The sequence below is a fragment of the Ciconia boyciana genome, chromosome 7 (genome assembly GCF_034638445.1).
Source record: "Ciconia boyciana chromosome 7, ASM3463844v1, whole genome shotgun sequence".
NCBI classification, from domain to species: domain Eukaryota; kingdom Metazoa; phylum Chordata; class Aves; order Ciconiiformes; family Ciconiidae; genus Ciconia; species Ciconia boyciana.
The window spans coordinates 59,989,456-60,006,856 of NC_132940.1; the positions used below are offsets into that span (position 1 = coordinate 59,989,456).

Sequence of the window (17,401 nt, forward strand, 5' to 3'; positions counted from 1 at the left end):
TGTTACAAGAAAGTAAATGTTCTCCTTTCAGAGTTTCATTCTGCTGAAGTCGTAAACACATAAATGTTCATGGACCACATATGATGGTAGTGAAACAGAAATGATTTTATTGCTTACCTGTAATAATTTAAAACAGATTAAGTAGAACTTTACAATTATCTCGGAATATACACATGCATTATCCATGTACACCTACTACTGCTATCTCTAAGCAACTGTCGTGGTTTAACCCCAGCCAGCAGCTAAGCACCACACAGCCGCTCGCTCACTCCCCGCCCCCGGTGGGATGGGGGAGAGAAACAGAAGGGTAAAAGTGAGAAAACTTGTGGGTTGAGATAAAGACAGTTTAATAGGTAAAGCAAAAGCCGTGCACGCAAGCAAAGCAAACCAAGGAATTCATTCACCACTTCCCGTGGGCAGGCAGGTGTTCAGCCATCTCCAGGAAAGCAGGGGTCCATCACGCGTAATGGTTACTTGGGAAGACAAATGCCGTCACTCCCAATGTCCCCCCCTTCTTTCTTCCCCCAGCTTTATATACTGAGCATGACATCATATGGTATGGAATAGCCCTTTGGTCAGTTTGGATCAACTATCCTGGCTGTGCCCCCTCCCAGCTTCTTCTGCACCTGGCAGAGCACGGGAAGCTGAAAAGTCCTTGACCGGTGCAGCAACAACTAAAACATCTCTGTATTATCAACACTGTTTTCAGCACAAATCCAAAACATAGCCCCATGCCAGCCACTATAAAGAAAATTAACTCTAGCTCAGCTGAAACCAGGACAGCACAAAATAAATGGGCTATCCTTTCGTCTACTGAAAAGACAAGAACTCTCTGAGATTCAAGAATTATCACATAACTATAAGAAAACACTACTTTTTCATGAATGATTCTTCAAAGGAAGTATCGTTCAGGACATAAATTTCTTCAAAATAAGGTTAACAATAAAACTTTATCTCTTTTTCTACATAGTCATACTAATTTTAAGATGAGGAAAAGGCTGCAGCATACTAGAATATACTACTCCATTACTCCAGAACAATTTCTATCCTTCTTTCTGTCTATCCTTCTGAAATATTGTTTTCATTTATTGGTGAATGGACTCTTTTCTTAAAACACTTTTAGGTCCAAATGCTGTACCTTGTAATATTAGTTTAAATTTTGAACTAAAATTATTTCAATAGATAATACAGATGCTGTATCTTTGAAAATCAATATCACATGTGCATGGTTGGAATTAGGCTGCAATTTATGAAACTCCTGGCCATTAGTTTTACAAGAAGGTATTAAAATAAAAAATAGCTTCATAGCCAGTATATGATCTCTGCTTATGAAATAGAAATATCATTTCCACTGTAGGAAAGTACGTCTTTTATATTGCTTTGGTTTTATGGTTAGATTGCTACAGATTATACCCAGCCCCTGGCCCAAGGAACCGCTGGCAGATGGGGTGATCACTCCTGTTGGTTGCCTAGATCTCATGCTCATTATGTTAACACATTGAATCTATTCTGTTGGACTCAAATGGAAGTGGAACAGATCATACTTGAACTTGTAAGTTCTGAAGGCAAAACTGACCAGTAGAAGTCCAAGCTTATTTGCCTCTGCCTCTTCTTGCTATCCAAGTGGCAACACTCTTATCTACCACGTGACTCTGGAGGCCAGAAAGCCCTGTTCAGTCATTAAACAGTGACCTTTCTTCAGTAGGAATGCACTCAAGAAGGTGGGGTTTGCTTTCCTAAACTACATGCTTAGACTCAACTCTTTCAATGTGGTTAGCACTTGCTGCCTGGGGCAGAGAATTAACTGCTTTTATAACACAATTGAACTAAGATCTGGTTTCAGGCTCACAGAGGTGAAACAGGGGGACAGACAGTATTCCCTACTCATAATCACTGCTGAACAGAACCTTTCTCTTCTCAAAGGAGCTGAACAGATCATAAAATCAAACTCTCTGATGTTATTCCAAGACAATCTCTTCCCTTGTACATACTGAAATAAGAAGAAACGGTTAGTTTAACCATCCCCACTGCTTCTGATACAGGATCTTCAGTTCTCAGTTCTCTGAAAGACACTTCTACTATCTTATAATTCTAGCTTAAGGGTAATCACGTATTCTTAGTCTAACGTTAATTGGTCTAATCTTAGCTGCTTTAATGCTAGAGTGTCTCAGCAAACTGGCAGTATTTATTTATTGTTATTGACCACACTCTACTAAAACCAGATCAATAAACAAGATGTTCTTCCTTGGATTTGGTAATACCTTTAGCTTATATTCTTTTTTGACTCATGATAATTTTTTTTTAAGTATTCACTAGTTTTGTCTCACAACTTTTATACTTTATGAAATTTCTTCGCATTGTCCAATTGTATTTGAAAAGACAGGCTTTATTGATGCTAATTTTGCTATCCTTCATTTTAGGAGATCTATTAGAAAAGATATAATTGTACTTTTTCAGTTATATCTGATTTAAACACCTGCACATCAACATATTAGGAGACAGAATAAAACAAAACACAGGACAAGAGCAGACTACAGTTTCATAGACTGGAGTATGTTACAAAAACATCTTTACGATTTTTATCACTGAGAGTACATCGGGTTTCTCAAATACAGCTAGAGTTACAAAACAATTCAGAACAAGAATTTCAAATAAAGATTATCTGCCACTGGAACCAGATTTTCACAGCACATCTGCAACGAAGGCATCAAAGTGTAGGGCTTTTGAAACAGGCCCAGTCACTCCTATTAATGCCACATTGACCGTAAAACACAAGTAGAGTATCTCATGGTGCAGCATATCGAAATCTGAAGTTCTGGCTGTTTATTTTGGCTCTTGACCAGTAATTAAGGGCTAACCTCCCAAAAATTTAACAAGTCTTTTTAACAGAAATTCTACACCTAACCTGACAAGTATTTAGAAGGATTTATAGAAGCACCTTTTCCTATATATTCAAGCTTGTATAACCTTTGGATCAGTTTCTTCCCTTCTATGGCTTGAAGAACTCAAATCTGCAACTTCCATTACCCAAAAGCATACTATAGTGTGTCTAGGCTACAGGCCATTCCAGATGCATGTATCATACATCCCTAACAGTGAAGATGCAGCAAAGAATCTGAGTTTCACTGATCCTGGAAACAGAACAACAAAAAAAGAGGAGTGTGTATTTGTATCCTACCGATTAGTGTGATAAGTGGCAGTTCTAACTTCCACAGAGTATAAGGTTTTTACATTAAACAGTGTTGATGTAGAACAAAGGTAATTTTTAGAGGGTCTGTGCTTTGCAGCAGAGTTATAGCTCCACATTCCAAAAAGATTGCTCTAGTAAATAGCCCTTGTTCAGACTCCAATGCTCACGAAAAGAGGACAATTTCTATTCAGACATAAGTTCGTGCTTAATTTTTACTGTTAAGTTCCTGCAGGCATCCCCCAACTCAGAGCCTAATGGGTTGGTTCTTAGGAGCTTTTTTCCAGGACACACATTTCCAGGATACACATTATCCACTGTGTAGACATTCAGTTTTGGTCTTATACTCCCCTCTCTGGATGGCCACAATCCCAAGAAATGCTCAGCACCAAGAGGATGGTTCCAGCAGAGTTCAGCTATCAGTTTGATGCTAAAATAGGTGTCTATATTTAAAGACAAGATTTAAAACACTGTGGATGGGGCTAAGCCTCCTGGGAAAATCTGACATTTTAAAATTCCTTAAGGGAAACCAAATTCTTGAAAATCTGGTTTTGAATTCAGGACTGAGCTCATGAAGGAAATCGGCATCTGTAAAGTTCTGATGTGTTTGTAGTTATGTCACAGAATAAAATAAAGACAAAATATGTCAATAATACATTGTACAACTGTACACCAAAGGAAGTTATAAGTATGGTCTAAAAAATGAAATGAAAAATAAACACAGATCTTCACAGCTGTATTTCCCAGGTATTTCTGCCAGTTGTTTGCAAAACCAATTAATTCATAGTACTTAAGCAGCTATTTCCATCTCTTGTTAAAATGCACTTAAGCAGATACTTAAGTTCCACTGACTTTACCTCATATTCACTCATAAGCAAACTGGATTATGTTAAATTTAAAAAAAAAAAAAAAAAGAGTCATTACTACATCATCGTTAGTAGAAACTTAGTGTTTTAAGAGGCACACTCTGGGGAAAGGATTGTCTGATTTGACATCTTTGTCAAAAGATCTGAAGACAGAAAAGAGCTAATACAGTGAGCTAATACAACAGACAAGATACTTTTAGAGTACCCAGAGGAACTATTCCTCTAGAATGCTAGTGTATTGTTTAAAGAAAAATCCATCTTCCTTGCACAGCCATCAAATTCAGTACAGGTATGCCAAGAATAAAGATTGAATCTTTGTCAGATGAAGTATTTGTTAACCAATAACAAATGCTTACGGTAGTACTGATGCTACAGAATGGATTAATAAAATTATACTCTGATAAATTCAGTAACTAAGTGTGTGAAGTATAGGATAGCAGGAAACAGGTGAAAATTCAAATAACTGCAGGCATATTCCTACCTATTAGAGTAGCAAGCTTCAGATTTGTTTTTTCTGTTGTTGGATTTCAGTGGTTGAATATAAACATATGTGTTGACATTCCTTAAAAAATGCACACATATGTCCAATAATTTGATATCCCTCATAACAAACTTACATTTTCAAAATAAAAGCAATGGAAATAACATAAATTTTCCTGCCACTCAGTACAGAGTCACTGTTGGACAAATTGGAAACAATCATTTGACTTGTGCAATAAATATGCAGTAGCTTCTTTGTACAGCCACGATCATCAACCACCAGAAAAAACACTCCAAAATAAGACATTTGTCATGAACATCTTTGCTGAGAGTCTGTCACCAATGCAGCACTCAGTAACCAGCTAGGTATGCAGTCAAATTACAAATCTCAACATAACCAAAATATAAGGCACTGTAAATGAAGGCACTGCCATAGGCAATGTCACTTCTTTTCAAGCCAAGTACATCCCACTAACACAGGTGCTCACACAGCTTCAGTACATAGCAGAAAACTGCCCAGCTGGTCACAAACAGTAGTTGAAATTCCAGCAAATCCCGAACACGTGCTAAATTCCAACTTCAGAAATCTAGCTTCAACTTTGACATATGCCTCAGCCTTTGTCTAGCGTGTCAGAAAAAACACCAGATTCTCCAAGTTAATGCTGAATTCGGTGAGGAGATGAAGTAGTTGCTCAGTTATTTTAAGTACCATTTTTGACCCATGGTATTTTATTTTCTCATATATAAAATGGGGATTAAACAATGCTTCCTCTCATTCCTACCTTATTTTCTTTTGTTTAGTTAGACTGCTGTAATCTGGAGTAAAAAAAAAGTCTTCCACAAGATGTACAAACACCACCAATCTTGGGTTTCTATCATAAGCTTTAAAATGATACATTATGTATAAACTTTTATGTTTATTCTGTGTTTTCATTGGATCAGATGGAGTTGACATATATTTGCTTACTTCACTTAAATTGCAACTCTAGCTTGAAAAATGATGCAATGATTTTTTCCTTTTTTCTGACAGTTGGCAGACAAATCTTGAGAGCAACTGAGTAAAATTTAGGTCTAAAAGAGGAATTCAGGAACTGTGTGGTTCTAAACAGCAATGTGGTTAAGAAACATTCCCATAGAAGCCAATGCTAACTTTTTTTAAAGAACATACAGTCTTGCTGCAATATCAAAAAGATTTAAGGAATGTAGAATTAATTCTCTCCTGAAAGCCAGAGAGCTGAACAGTTAGGACTGTACACAGACAATCCATGGGAATGGTTTCTACACAAACCATTCTACTAATGCTGGCTATGTTTTCTTGTTCATTCAGCTTCTCTTGTTTATTGGAGCCACAGCTGTCCAGTTATTTTGATATTTTCATAGTTGTCAGAGTTCTCTAAGCTGAAAACATTAAATTCCAGCCACTCAAAAAGAAGCCCAGAAACAATCGTGGAATACTTGAGTCTTGACATCTTTCCACAACTTCCCAAATAAATGGCACAGGAGGAAATGGAGTTAGTTCTGTCCTGTAATGCTTCTTCCATTTTGAAGTAGTTATTAGGAGGAAAGATGTGGAAAATTTCAGGGGGGTAGGGGAATGGGGTTGTTTTTTAATACCTGACTGAACCAAGTGAAGTTGTGTTGGACAGTGCAGCTGGTTCATCAAATTTTTACCAGGGGTTCTGCAACTTCAGCTTATTTTTATTACCTAGTCTTTATCCATCAGAGTTCAAGTACAAAGTGCAAGAGTCCTTGAGGCTACTTGCTTTTAGGAACAAAGAACTACTGAAAAATTCCAAGCATATCTACCCTAACTAGGCTAGAGCAGATAGAGAATATGCTGTCTGGCCAAACACAGTATGACTGTCTGTCAGAACACCTCACGTCTTTAGCAGCAAAGTCACCTCTTTCACATCTAATGTTGAGAAAATCCCCAGACAGCTTTTTTTTCTTTGAATGCTGTTACTTCCCTGTTCACCACAATTCATACAGCATCCCCAAAGTTACTGTGCCAGTTTATATCACCAGATTTACTCTTGTTTTTATTGCTGCTGACAATAGCTACAGAATAAAATATATATTGTTAGAAGGGAGTTTTCAGTAGGTTTGTGTTTATCCTCTGCTTGAACTGGATTATATGTTCTTTCATGCAAGAAGTCTAAAGATATAACAAAAACTCTCACTTGTGCGCTTAAGAGAATATGTGCTAAATCAAACCATTTCTGTGAAATATACCTGTGCTTCTTTGCAGAAAAATTTGAACAAGTTTGTTTTTCTGTGAATTCAGTCAGACTGTCACCACAGACAACGTAGTTCTGCTTTGCACATCTCAAATACCATTAAACCATAAATACCAGTAAGATGTTCAGAACCAGTACATGAGAGGCTGATCAGTAAAGCAAAGCAAGTCATTTAAGTTACGGAGTGACTATCTGGCAATTGGTGCATTACCCTGTACCTATGCTGCTACATCACCTTAGGGCAGGTGAGAGCTGCTGAAACACCATGAATCGCTGCCAGCTGTGGGAGGACAAACAGGAAAATTAAGAGATGCCCCAAGTCATCCTGCAAATTCTCAGGCAGAAAAAACCCACACAGGTGCTTTTATGTGTGACAGAGCATCCAAACGATACTGCAGACTATTCTGATACCTTCAAAACAAGGTAAAACTCCGCATCTAAAAATTCAGTATCAACAGCAGATTGTCTCACATATGGATATCGATCAGGTCGCCCAGCTTGGTTCTCACTTCATACACCGAGAACTGTGCTTCTGTTATGTTAACTTCATTCAGCATCTCTGTCACCTACCCCTGGTCCATATTCCTGTTTTTGTCTGGAGACTTGGATAATTTGTTTTGAGAGTACAAAATCATAACCTAATTTGTCTTTAAAAAGACATGAGAGGTCCGTTGGTCTGTGCAGAACTCATGTCTTTGGAGGTATGATGATGAAGAGACTGAGAAATGATGTGAAAGTCTGGCATACGCGAATGAAGAGAGGCATTTTAAAAATTACATCAAAAAGAATACATCACTGAAGAAAGTTAACTGGAGAAATTACCTGTGAAAATTGACACTCCAAAGTGTCACATTTTCATGATGGAAATCATGGCAGACAGCAAAAATTTCCAGTTAGCATACCACACAGTGATACGGGGGAAGGCTGCCATATATCTGCCTGGACCTTGCAAGGATAAAGGGTTTACTGGGCTTGGCTTGGATATGCAATATACTTGGGTGCATCAGACTTTTGCTTTCTGAATATTTCAGATTCATTCTGCATGCACCATACGAGTACGCTGGCGCATGTGCTGTAACTCTGATTGGGGTAATATTCTCTCTCTGCTGTTTGGAAATCTTAAACAATTCTGCCAAATCCTCTAGTTCTACACAGAGGAAATTTTTAAATGAAAATGGAAGATACATCAATGGAAATTCAGATGTACAGCTGCCTTGATGCAGAGGCCACTGGGATGCCTAAGCACAATGCCACACAGCTTTTTCAAGAACAATCTGATACCAAAAAGGGCATGTTGTAGTGAGGACAACACATGAATGTGAATGTACTCTGCTGAAATAGCTATGCCAGTAATAATACGCTGGTAGAAATGTTTCTGGTAAAACTTTGCAACATAGATGTGCTGTACATGGTTTGTGAGAGTGTTTCCATTTGATATTACTGGGATTGCATCCCTGCCAAAACTACAACAGCTGCTTCAATGAAATGCAAAGAAATTTCAAGCTGGTTGACTATAATGAGATTTTGCTTTGATTTTGAACTCTGGCAGGAAACAGCATTAATACTGTTCTTCACAGTATTATTCCACTGATTCAAAATCTGCGCTCTCAGTCTTTGGGATTGTAAGGGTTTGCCACCTTCATGTTAATTTAGGTATGTTGTATTGTCTTATATTTCCTAAATTTAATATTTCAATAATTTATGGCAATCTCATATATCAGTTATATATACATCCATAGTTACTTTTAGCTTTTGCAGTACAGAAGCATAAAAAAAAGAGCTCATTTGCAGATACCATGCAGGAAGATGAAAATATTTAGCAGACATAGCATGCACCAAACCACAGATTTTGATTTTTAGGGAGATTACAGAGAAAGGAACTACTGAAGTTATGGATATCATTGCACTGCCACGATGAATGGGTATCCCCTATGCTTGTATTAGAGAATTAATGGGACTAGACAATGGGTATAGGGGAATATATATCCCTCCTATGCTTCAAAGGAACAGAACAGTATGATCCTGTTTGAGAATTCCTCAAATCAACATTCCTGTGCTGTACCTTATCTGTGGTCAAAATGTGAATTTCATTTGCCAACAGTCCTGCAGTCCAGTACATTTCATTCCATGTGCTTCAAGAAAAGAATCTGCCTGTCATCTTCTTGGAAGTGTTTATATTTTTTTTAAAAAAGGAAATAGTCTAGTATGTTACACAAAAAACCTCATTTCCCCTAGAAATGGAAACACTCCTCCCTATTGCTGTTTTATTTAACATTTAGAAGTTAATTGCATTACGGTAGTTAGTTCTACTTTATGCAGCTCCATAATTGAAGTGTAGAATAATCAGGATCACTAATAATTTTCTCAAGAGTTATCTGTCAGCACCCATAACTCATCATAAAACCAATTATGTCACTTCTGGCATACCTTTCAACACTTTGGTGCCTGCCAAAGTAAAAATCAATAAAAGATGATTATTATTCCATGGCTGATACTGAGTAAGTGGCTCCAGTGGCACTCCCTGTTGGGGGACTGCCATTAAAGCTTTTAGAACTGCATAATCCCAGTCTTAGTAGGCTACTCTAGTGAGCATACCTTATAACACAAAGGTATTTTCAAACTTGTTAATAACTCCAATTGACTAGTTACCATGAAACACTGTGCTGAATAACACTGAATAACTCAGTGTTATTCAAAACTTATTGAAAAATAGCACATACTTTTCTGAGTATGCATTTGATAACAATGGAGTTTCACCTGACTGCTTCTGGTCTGATGGGAAAATCCATTCTCTGCCACGCAGGCACACATTTCTCCATTTTAATACTTGATATATGTATTATAAAACACACTTGAAATTACAAGGTCTGCAAATCTCACTTACGATACCATTAAATTTTGCACTGCAACATGCTGCTGTAATGAATGTCTTGGTTCTTCACCACTAGGAAGCCTACGTATTTCTCTTTCTTCTCTGAATCTTTCAGATCAGCCTGGGCCTTGCAGCAATCTACCCTAAATCCACCTTTAAAGTGCCAAGATCTAAGATAAATTGATCTGACAAGTGTTCTGACAAATTAGATCTTCTAAGCACTCAGATTACAGATCTCCTTAATAGCTGCATGCTTCTCATTCATTTTACCTGCCACATTTGGCATTCTCCTCCTTTTCAAAGTATTCATGAAATTAAGGTAACTACTGTCTTCAAAGAGCACAAGCCACAATTGGCTGATTATTTGTTCTTACACCGAACCTCATGTAAAAATTTATGTTGAAATTCTTCCACTGTTACTTAGTACCAAGCCATTCAGATAGAAAAAAATTCATTAAAGCCCTGTTTCCCTCAGAGAGATGAAGGGCCTCAAATAGTTTCCTGCCAAAATCAGCATAAGCTTTTCCACCAGCTTCAGTGGCCATACAAGCAAAGCACACTGTTAGCGATATGCAGTGGCAAATGAATTTCATCAAATTGAGTACTAAGCGCACCTCTGCCACCAAGACTGAAAGATACTTATTCTTTGTGTCCTCCTTGACCTGCATCCTACAATATTTGAGCACTGGGCTGAAAAATGGCAGGCTCATTGTTGGAAAATATGAAGTGATGCACACAGGAGAAAACAACCTATGAGCATATACAGGCAATCAGGACATATGAATTAGCTCATATCACTGAAGACAGAAATATTCAAGTCATCATGACTAGTTAATGGATAACAGCAGTGTAAAAGCCCAACAGCATGTTGAAGAATATTGAGGAAGGATTAGAGAAGAAAATATCAGAGAGAATCTCTACATCCACACTGATCCCACATGTTGAATATGGTACATAGTTCTAATTGCCTTAAAGCAAAAGAGATGCCATAGAGCCGCATAAGTACAGAGGTAACGTATGATTAGGCAGGAATGACTTACCTATGAGGACAGCTCAAACTGGTTACTACACCCAGGCACAACACAGTTTAAAAAGGAAAGCAACTGGTATCGAAAAGTAAATGGAGCATGTTTGTTTATTATTTCTCATACTAAAGGCAGAAAAAACCTAGTGAGATAAACAAGTAGCAAGTTTTAAGTGGGGGCGGGGGGGCGGGTGTGTTAAATTGTGGGAAATGTTGCTATGGGATGTTAAGGAAGTCAGAATGCAAATGAATTCAAAAAGGGCATAGATAACTACACATGCAACAGAGCTGGAAATTGGTGTGGAGGTGTGATTATGAGCCTAAGAAATATTGCACTGCCAATTTACAGTGAGTGGGAAAGTATACCAGAGGAAGTATCATGCTATGATTCCCTGATTTTATATATTTATTCCCCAAGAATCTACTACTTGTTACTACCAGTTGTCGACTTTTGTACCAAATGGAATTTTGCCCTTATCTAGCGAGGCTATTCCGACTCTGGAGGCTATGCATCAACCAAGAAGCAACATAAACTTCTGAAATCAATCAGCTTGGATAAATTGGTTTGTCCATATCTAACACTCTTGAATATACAAAAAAAGACCCAAACCAGGTCAAACATTCCTTCACTAAAACCATCAATACACAAGAAATCTGGTAATAGATACTACCTCTTTACATTTGCTTTTTTCAGATATTTCAATTTTTTCTCCAGATATCTCAACTCTGTAACATCTTCACCGCCAGGTCTGAATGAATAAATCACAATTTAGTAAAGTAAATACTCCTTTTACGATAATCACCATCCAGCACCACTATGCCTTCTTGCATTGAATTCAACATTTTCTCCGTTTCCAAACCTCAATTTGATATGATAAAGTAAGTATAGCTTCAAGAAATATATACCAACTGTGTCTCAAAAATACCAATTACTGTGCATGTTCCAATAGATGCAGAGTCATTCAGATCAGGTCTCAGCTGGTTGCTAAAGGAATTGAGACTGTAATTTTAAACACAAAGTCTCTCACATAAACAGCTGTAAAATACATGCTTCTATGTATGGAAAATAGATTTTTTCACTGCTATGAAATTTAATAATTTTTTGCCTTTTTAAGCAGATTTTTATTTGGCCATTAAGATTTACCAAAGGAAACAAAATACAAGGATTATTAATGGCAGCAAAAATTGTTGTTAAAAATGAATTATTTACTGAACATGGATACTACAGTCAAATTAGCAATCACTTAAATAGAAGGAACTAAATTAATATATGAACAGAGCATATTACTTCCTGGGTTTAGGCCTTGGCTTGTACCAGCCCTCTAAAGATCACAAAATCTTTAGTTCAGATATGGCAGAATGCTGCTTACCTTCAGACAACAATAAGCTATCAGCTATGGACCTACAATATTTTGGATTTATTTGCCAAGATTAGTGTCTCCAAAACCTCATAGGTCTTTCCCCAACTTGAACTTCTTACATTTGGAACTTCTATACTCTAATATCATGGAAAACTTGATAAATGACAAAAATTTTCATAGTCTTCAAAGATATTATAGCTGGTTACCAGTGTTTTGTACTACTCTAGTTCTGTAAATAAGGATCTGAATATTTGCTATTTGGATAAATAGTGGTAAAATAACCAGATACGTATCTGAATAAAGCAGGTTGGAATATGGCATTTACATTGTGTGAAAAATGTTAAGATTAATAAAAATATGTTTGGTCTCAAGAATAAAAAGTTACAGTTTCAAATATTTTAATAAACAATTTCTGAGGAAAAAACCCAATGAAAATTATTAAATTTTGAATTTATTATATTTGAATATTTAATTTCTTTTAACACAAAAACCAGTTTTGTGTAAAAAGTTTTTCAAAATTAAAAGTTAAAATTTCTGAAGCAGTTATGATACCTGTTTTACTTGCAATTGCAATGGAGCATGCCCAGTCAGTTGGCATGTACCTGTTCAGGAGCATTAACTTCCAACTGAGGTCTAACTACAAGCTAAGTTCTCAATATGGATTTTTTTTTTGCAAGTATGAGTAATTTAATATAAAGCTAGAGATTTCTAATCTTTTGAAGATATAACATGGCCTCATCTGTTCAGAGTACCACAATGAAAATATGAAGATTTCAGATTAAGAAATAGCGTTAACAATGCTTAGTTAACTAAATAAATTTAGAGCATTTCCTTTAAAACCCATATCCAAGTAATATTTTTACTTTAAAGACTTCAGTAAGAAACTAAGTCTTGGTCACTCAAACTGTAGGTTTTCTGAGGTGTTCAGAGAATTGTATCAGAATTTCTGTAGTCTCATGAATACAACTTGCTTTTGCAACTTAGAAGTCCAAATAAAAAGTGTTTTTCCTTTTACCTTGCTTATAAAAGTCAACAAAACTCTGTTTTCAAAGATACAAGATGAAATGGTATTTCAGGATATATAACATTTCTGTATTTTTATCCACTTCTCTCTTTCACTCAAATAAAAACGTATCTTATTTATTTTTAACTATACTAGCTCAAAGACAACCATCAGGCATATGCAGCAACTGATAAATGCAAAAAAATATTTGTAATAATCCACTTTTTACTAGAAGCAAAAAATGTCGAAGCACCAAGCATCATATATCGTTCATGTGCACAGTATAATACGTAGAATTCTGCTAGCACTCATACATTGACTGTGGATAACTGATCAACAATGGAACAGTGTAGAATAGGCATTGTTTAAAAGATTTGTATCTCCATGTGGCTCGAATTTCCTTTCCTTTAGTAATTATAGATGTTTTCGTTAAAGCTAAACTGACATATGTTTTTTCTTTTCAAAGAAATAAAACTTCATTAAGCTTTTTCCCCCTTAAAGGGCTCACACTGAGAATCTATATGTGTGCAGTATAGAGAGGACATATTTGGAGTTTTGATGATGGAGATAAGAAAAACCACAACCAACAACAAAGCCCCAGCAACCTTCCAGGTTGCCCAAAGCATGGAAACCAGTGTCAGTTTAAAAAAGAAAATTTCTGAAATAAGATGACTCTTCAGAATTCAGCCTACATATGCAGCAGCTTGTCTGCACTAACATGCAGCCACTAGAATCAAATGTAGGGTTGAAAGAAGATCTTACCAAGTAAAAGGTGATATGATGTCACCTCAGGTATGAAGCTGGATAAATGTTACCACACAAAGCCATACTAAGGCCTTATATAAAATACTGCATACATTTCTGGACATTCACCCAAAGAAAATGCTTTCAAACTGGAACAGCTGACAAACACTAGGATAAAGGGAAGGGAAAAGGAAAGCCCATCTTGCAGGATAAGGAAAGACAATGGCTGGCTTAGTTACTCTGAGAAAAAGGTGGAGGGGGGGAGTGGAGGGAACCAAGAGGTAACAACACTGTTATCTAACTATAAAGAAGAGTAAACAATAGATGAAATTTAGAAAACTTTTGCTCTTCAAGCTATTCAGAAACTACTTTAAGATCAATTAAGCTACGCTAAAGATGACAAAATCACCAGCTGAGGATCTTGCTCCACTGCTCCATATATTATTCATCTTTATGAAAGCATCCTGGGCTACAGTCTGAAAAGCAAAATGGAAATATAGTCGTATCCTAATGCAATCTTCATCAAGTTTTATCAAAGAAAATTGTAATGCTCAACGAACCTACTTAAAATAATTTGTAACGATTTAAACAGTATCAAGATGCTTAAAGTCAACTATCTAATAAATATTTTTCTGTTAGTCAACATTATAGAGCAAGTACCAAAATACAGATTATTCAGATTATACATGGCCCATCACACACTAATTAGTAAATCATGAATTAACTATGCAGTAAATAATCACGTACCTACTTCCCTCAGTCTTTGGGAAGAAATTTGGTGAATCTTTTCAGTCCCTTTGGCATCAAGGATGGCTTAAAACCCATCAATTCCATTAAAAGCGCTTCAGAGAAGACACTCATTTTGTGATTGTTCCTTAACTGTCAGACTCTGCCAAGCTTCAAAAGAATGTCTAGGAATATGTGCTTCTTTTTTTAAAAAAAAACCCAAGCAAACAAACAAACAAGAAAACCCCTAAAAGCCCCAAGATCAGTCACTGTCTATTTTGCCAAAGATGCTGATCTGCCTACATGCTAAATCTTTGGGAATTTATTTTTGTTGTTGCCAAAAGAAATGTTTCAAAAGCAGCTGCTTTTCCAAAAGAAGTAGCTCCAAATAAACAAATCTGTTTGTGAGGCATACATAGCTCTGGTTTATAAGAAATCCAATTATAAGAAGTGTGTAAATCCATTAAGGTGGACTCATTTGTAGTCACGACTCTTTGTAGAAATAGGGCTTGCTGAGTGGACAGAGTGAAGAAAGAGTACTTTAGAGCAAGGAGTAATTTTGATTGTATTAATAAAAAACACGGAGGGAGTATTATATTGGAGCGACAAGAGGGGAGTCAGAACACATTAACTTTGTGAGCGTCCCCTCTGTAGAGCACTCTCCAGAATCAGGGGATGGCCACCCCTTCCTCCCATGTGAACATGACTGTGACAGCTCGTAAAACCATCTATCTGTGCATGTGAAGGTGCCCTCAGAGAGCCCTCTTCACTGACAAAATTGACAGCAACAAACTCATTACTTCCTGCCACCTAGTGGGACTCAATGCCCTGCACTCACGCCAATAAGTTTAATGTGAACCATGCAAAATACAACTGAATCACATAAAATTAAGCACGTGCACATAAAAGTGTTTTGATTGCACAAGCTGACTGATATAACAGTAAAGACTATTCCAAAGGTGAATCTCAATGAAAAAAACTCCACAACTTTTAACTACATTCAAAGTATTCACAGGAAAAAATAGATTACCTTTCAGAATTATTAACAAATGCAAATTTGGCCACGTGAAAGAAAGTATGTGTAAATGAGATCTCAATTTCTGTTACCTTTGCAATGGTCTCATGCAGGCTGAAGGAGGGATCCAGCTCTTCAGTTTTTGTCGTATGTACAGGAAAAAGAGCTTCGGAGAGAAAGCTAGAATTCTGTGAGAAAGAAATAAGAAGCCTTTTAGGTTTCCACATTGATTTCCTCCTTCAAATGCTTATTGGATTTTGTTCAGAAATGGCAAAACCCTTCAAATTGTTCTTAAGTTTTGCCGATTATTAGAACTTATTTCACTGATCTAATTAATTGATTCCAAGTCCCTGAAAGGGGCAAAAAACCCTAAGTCTTATGACTTTATTTCTGGAATGGCAGTTGTCTTTGTAATTATGTTTCCCAAAGCAGCTAATAATTTTGCCTAGAGGGAGAAAAAGTATCCACACAGATTTCATCCTGATCTAGGCAGCAATCAGACAGATTTAGTCTTCAGAAGAAAGGTAAACACAATAATCAAAGAATATACTTTTATCTTCTGCAACCATCCTACTTCTGTATACAGTAATGCCATCTACATAATATGGGGGTTTGGTCAATTCCCTAGAATTATATCCTTTATGTTGACCGCTCTTTTTAACACCGGGCAATCTTAACTTATTACTTGTACAAGATGTTCGCCTCTTCTTGTACTGTAAGAAAGCAAGAAGTTAGGTTGCGTATTTGCTGGCACAAGGAAACAACAAACTGATACTCAGGTGCGGACTGAAAAAAAGCAAAACAATGCAAAACAAAACCCCAAGCCTCAAAGGTGCACAGATGCCTAAAACAGGAATTATTTTAAACCCATGTTCCTGAACCTGGTGTAATAACCCAGAAACTAACCTGAAAAGAAAAATCTTTCTCTACATCCCTATAACTGTTGAGACATATATCTTAAAATTATCCTTGCTTTTATGGAGTGCCTCTAGTTTTGCTCCTTAGGCATGACCTGAACTGCCCCTCTCAGAAAAGCCAGGAACCTAGTGCCCATCTAATCCCCACCTGGTATAAAAATAGGTGTAGAGGTGCACCTTGATGGACTGAAATGCTCGATTTGGTAAGCATACTTTGGATACACTCACTGTTCACCAACAGCAATGAGTTCAGTACAAAAGCACAGAAACTATGGCCAAAGTTATTTCAGAGATCAGCAGGAGGATGTGACAGTGCATGCGTATCATGCCATTCTAAAACATACTAGGTATGAGCAGCTCTTTTAAACATACTCTTCAAAGTGAACTATGATGCACAAATAACCAGAGATGCATCCACTGCATTTACCTACGCCCTGAAGAGGAACAAAACTTCACCTCAAGCCTTCTGCCAAACTCTGGTTAGCTCTAGACAACTAAGTTCAGCATCACAGTATTTTGTATCTCCTTTTGGAAGGCCTAAATCTTTCCTTGTCCATGAATCTTATTTTGGGTTTTGATTTTAATTTTGGATGCCAGCACCTAAATATATTATTGTGTTTAGCTAGAAGATCCTAAGGTCCTTTATTGTATTTCGTATTTAGTGTACAATGCACTGTGTGCCACGTAGAATCACATACAGGCTTACCAGAGGGATCGATTGGGGACTGTAGAGGGACTACAAGCCTCTCATTAACATACTTCCTTGTAGCATGTCTTTGCATCTGAGTGCTGGGAAACTAGTCTTGTCCTTTGTTTGACAGCCTGACAGAATCTCTAGGGAAGTATCCAGTTTCAGATTAAGTTAGGCTAGTCCTAGAACTAACATTTCGCATGCATCTTTCAATGCCACTGTTTCTTTTTCTGGAGAGGGACAGTAACAAGAATATAAGAAAACGTACCCATTAAGAA

General features: G+C 36.9%; 1 protein-coding gene across 7 annotated transcripts in view; it reads right to left on the reverse strand.

Moving 5' to 3' along the window:
- The window catches only part of NAALADL2 (N-acetylated alpha-linked acidic dipeptidase like 2), a 517,712-nt gene that overhangs the window by 64,028 nt on the left and 436,283 nt on the right, over positions 1-17,401 (reverse strand). For all 7 annotated transcript variants that reach the window (XR_012043446.1, XR_012043445.1, XM_072868000.1 and 4 more), the window contains one exon: positions 15,608-15,703. Coding sequence is in view for 5 of the 7 variants with exons in the window: in XM_072868000.1 (XP_072724101.1) it covers positions 15,608-15,703 (96 nt within the window). In the remaining 2 variants the exon portion in view is untranslated. The remainder of the gene's footprint in view (positions 1-15,607; positions 15,704-17,401) is intronic.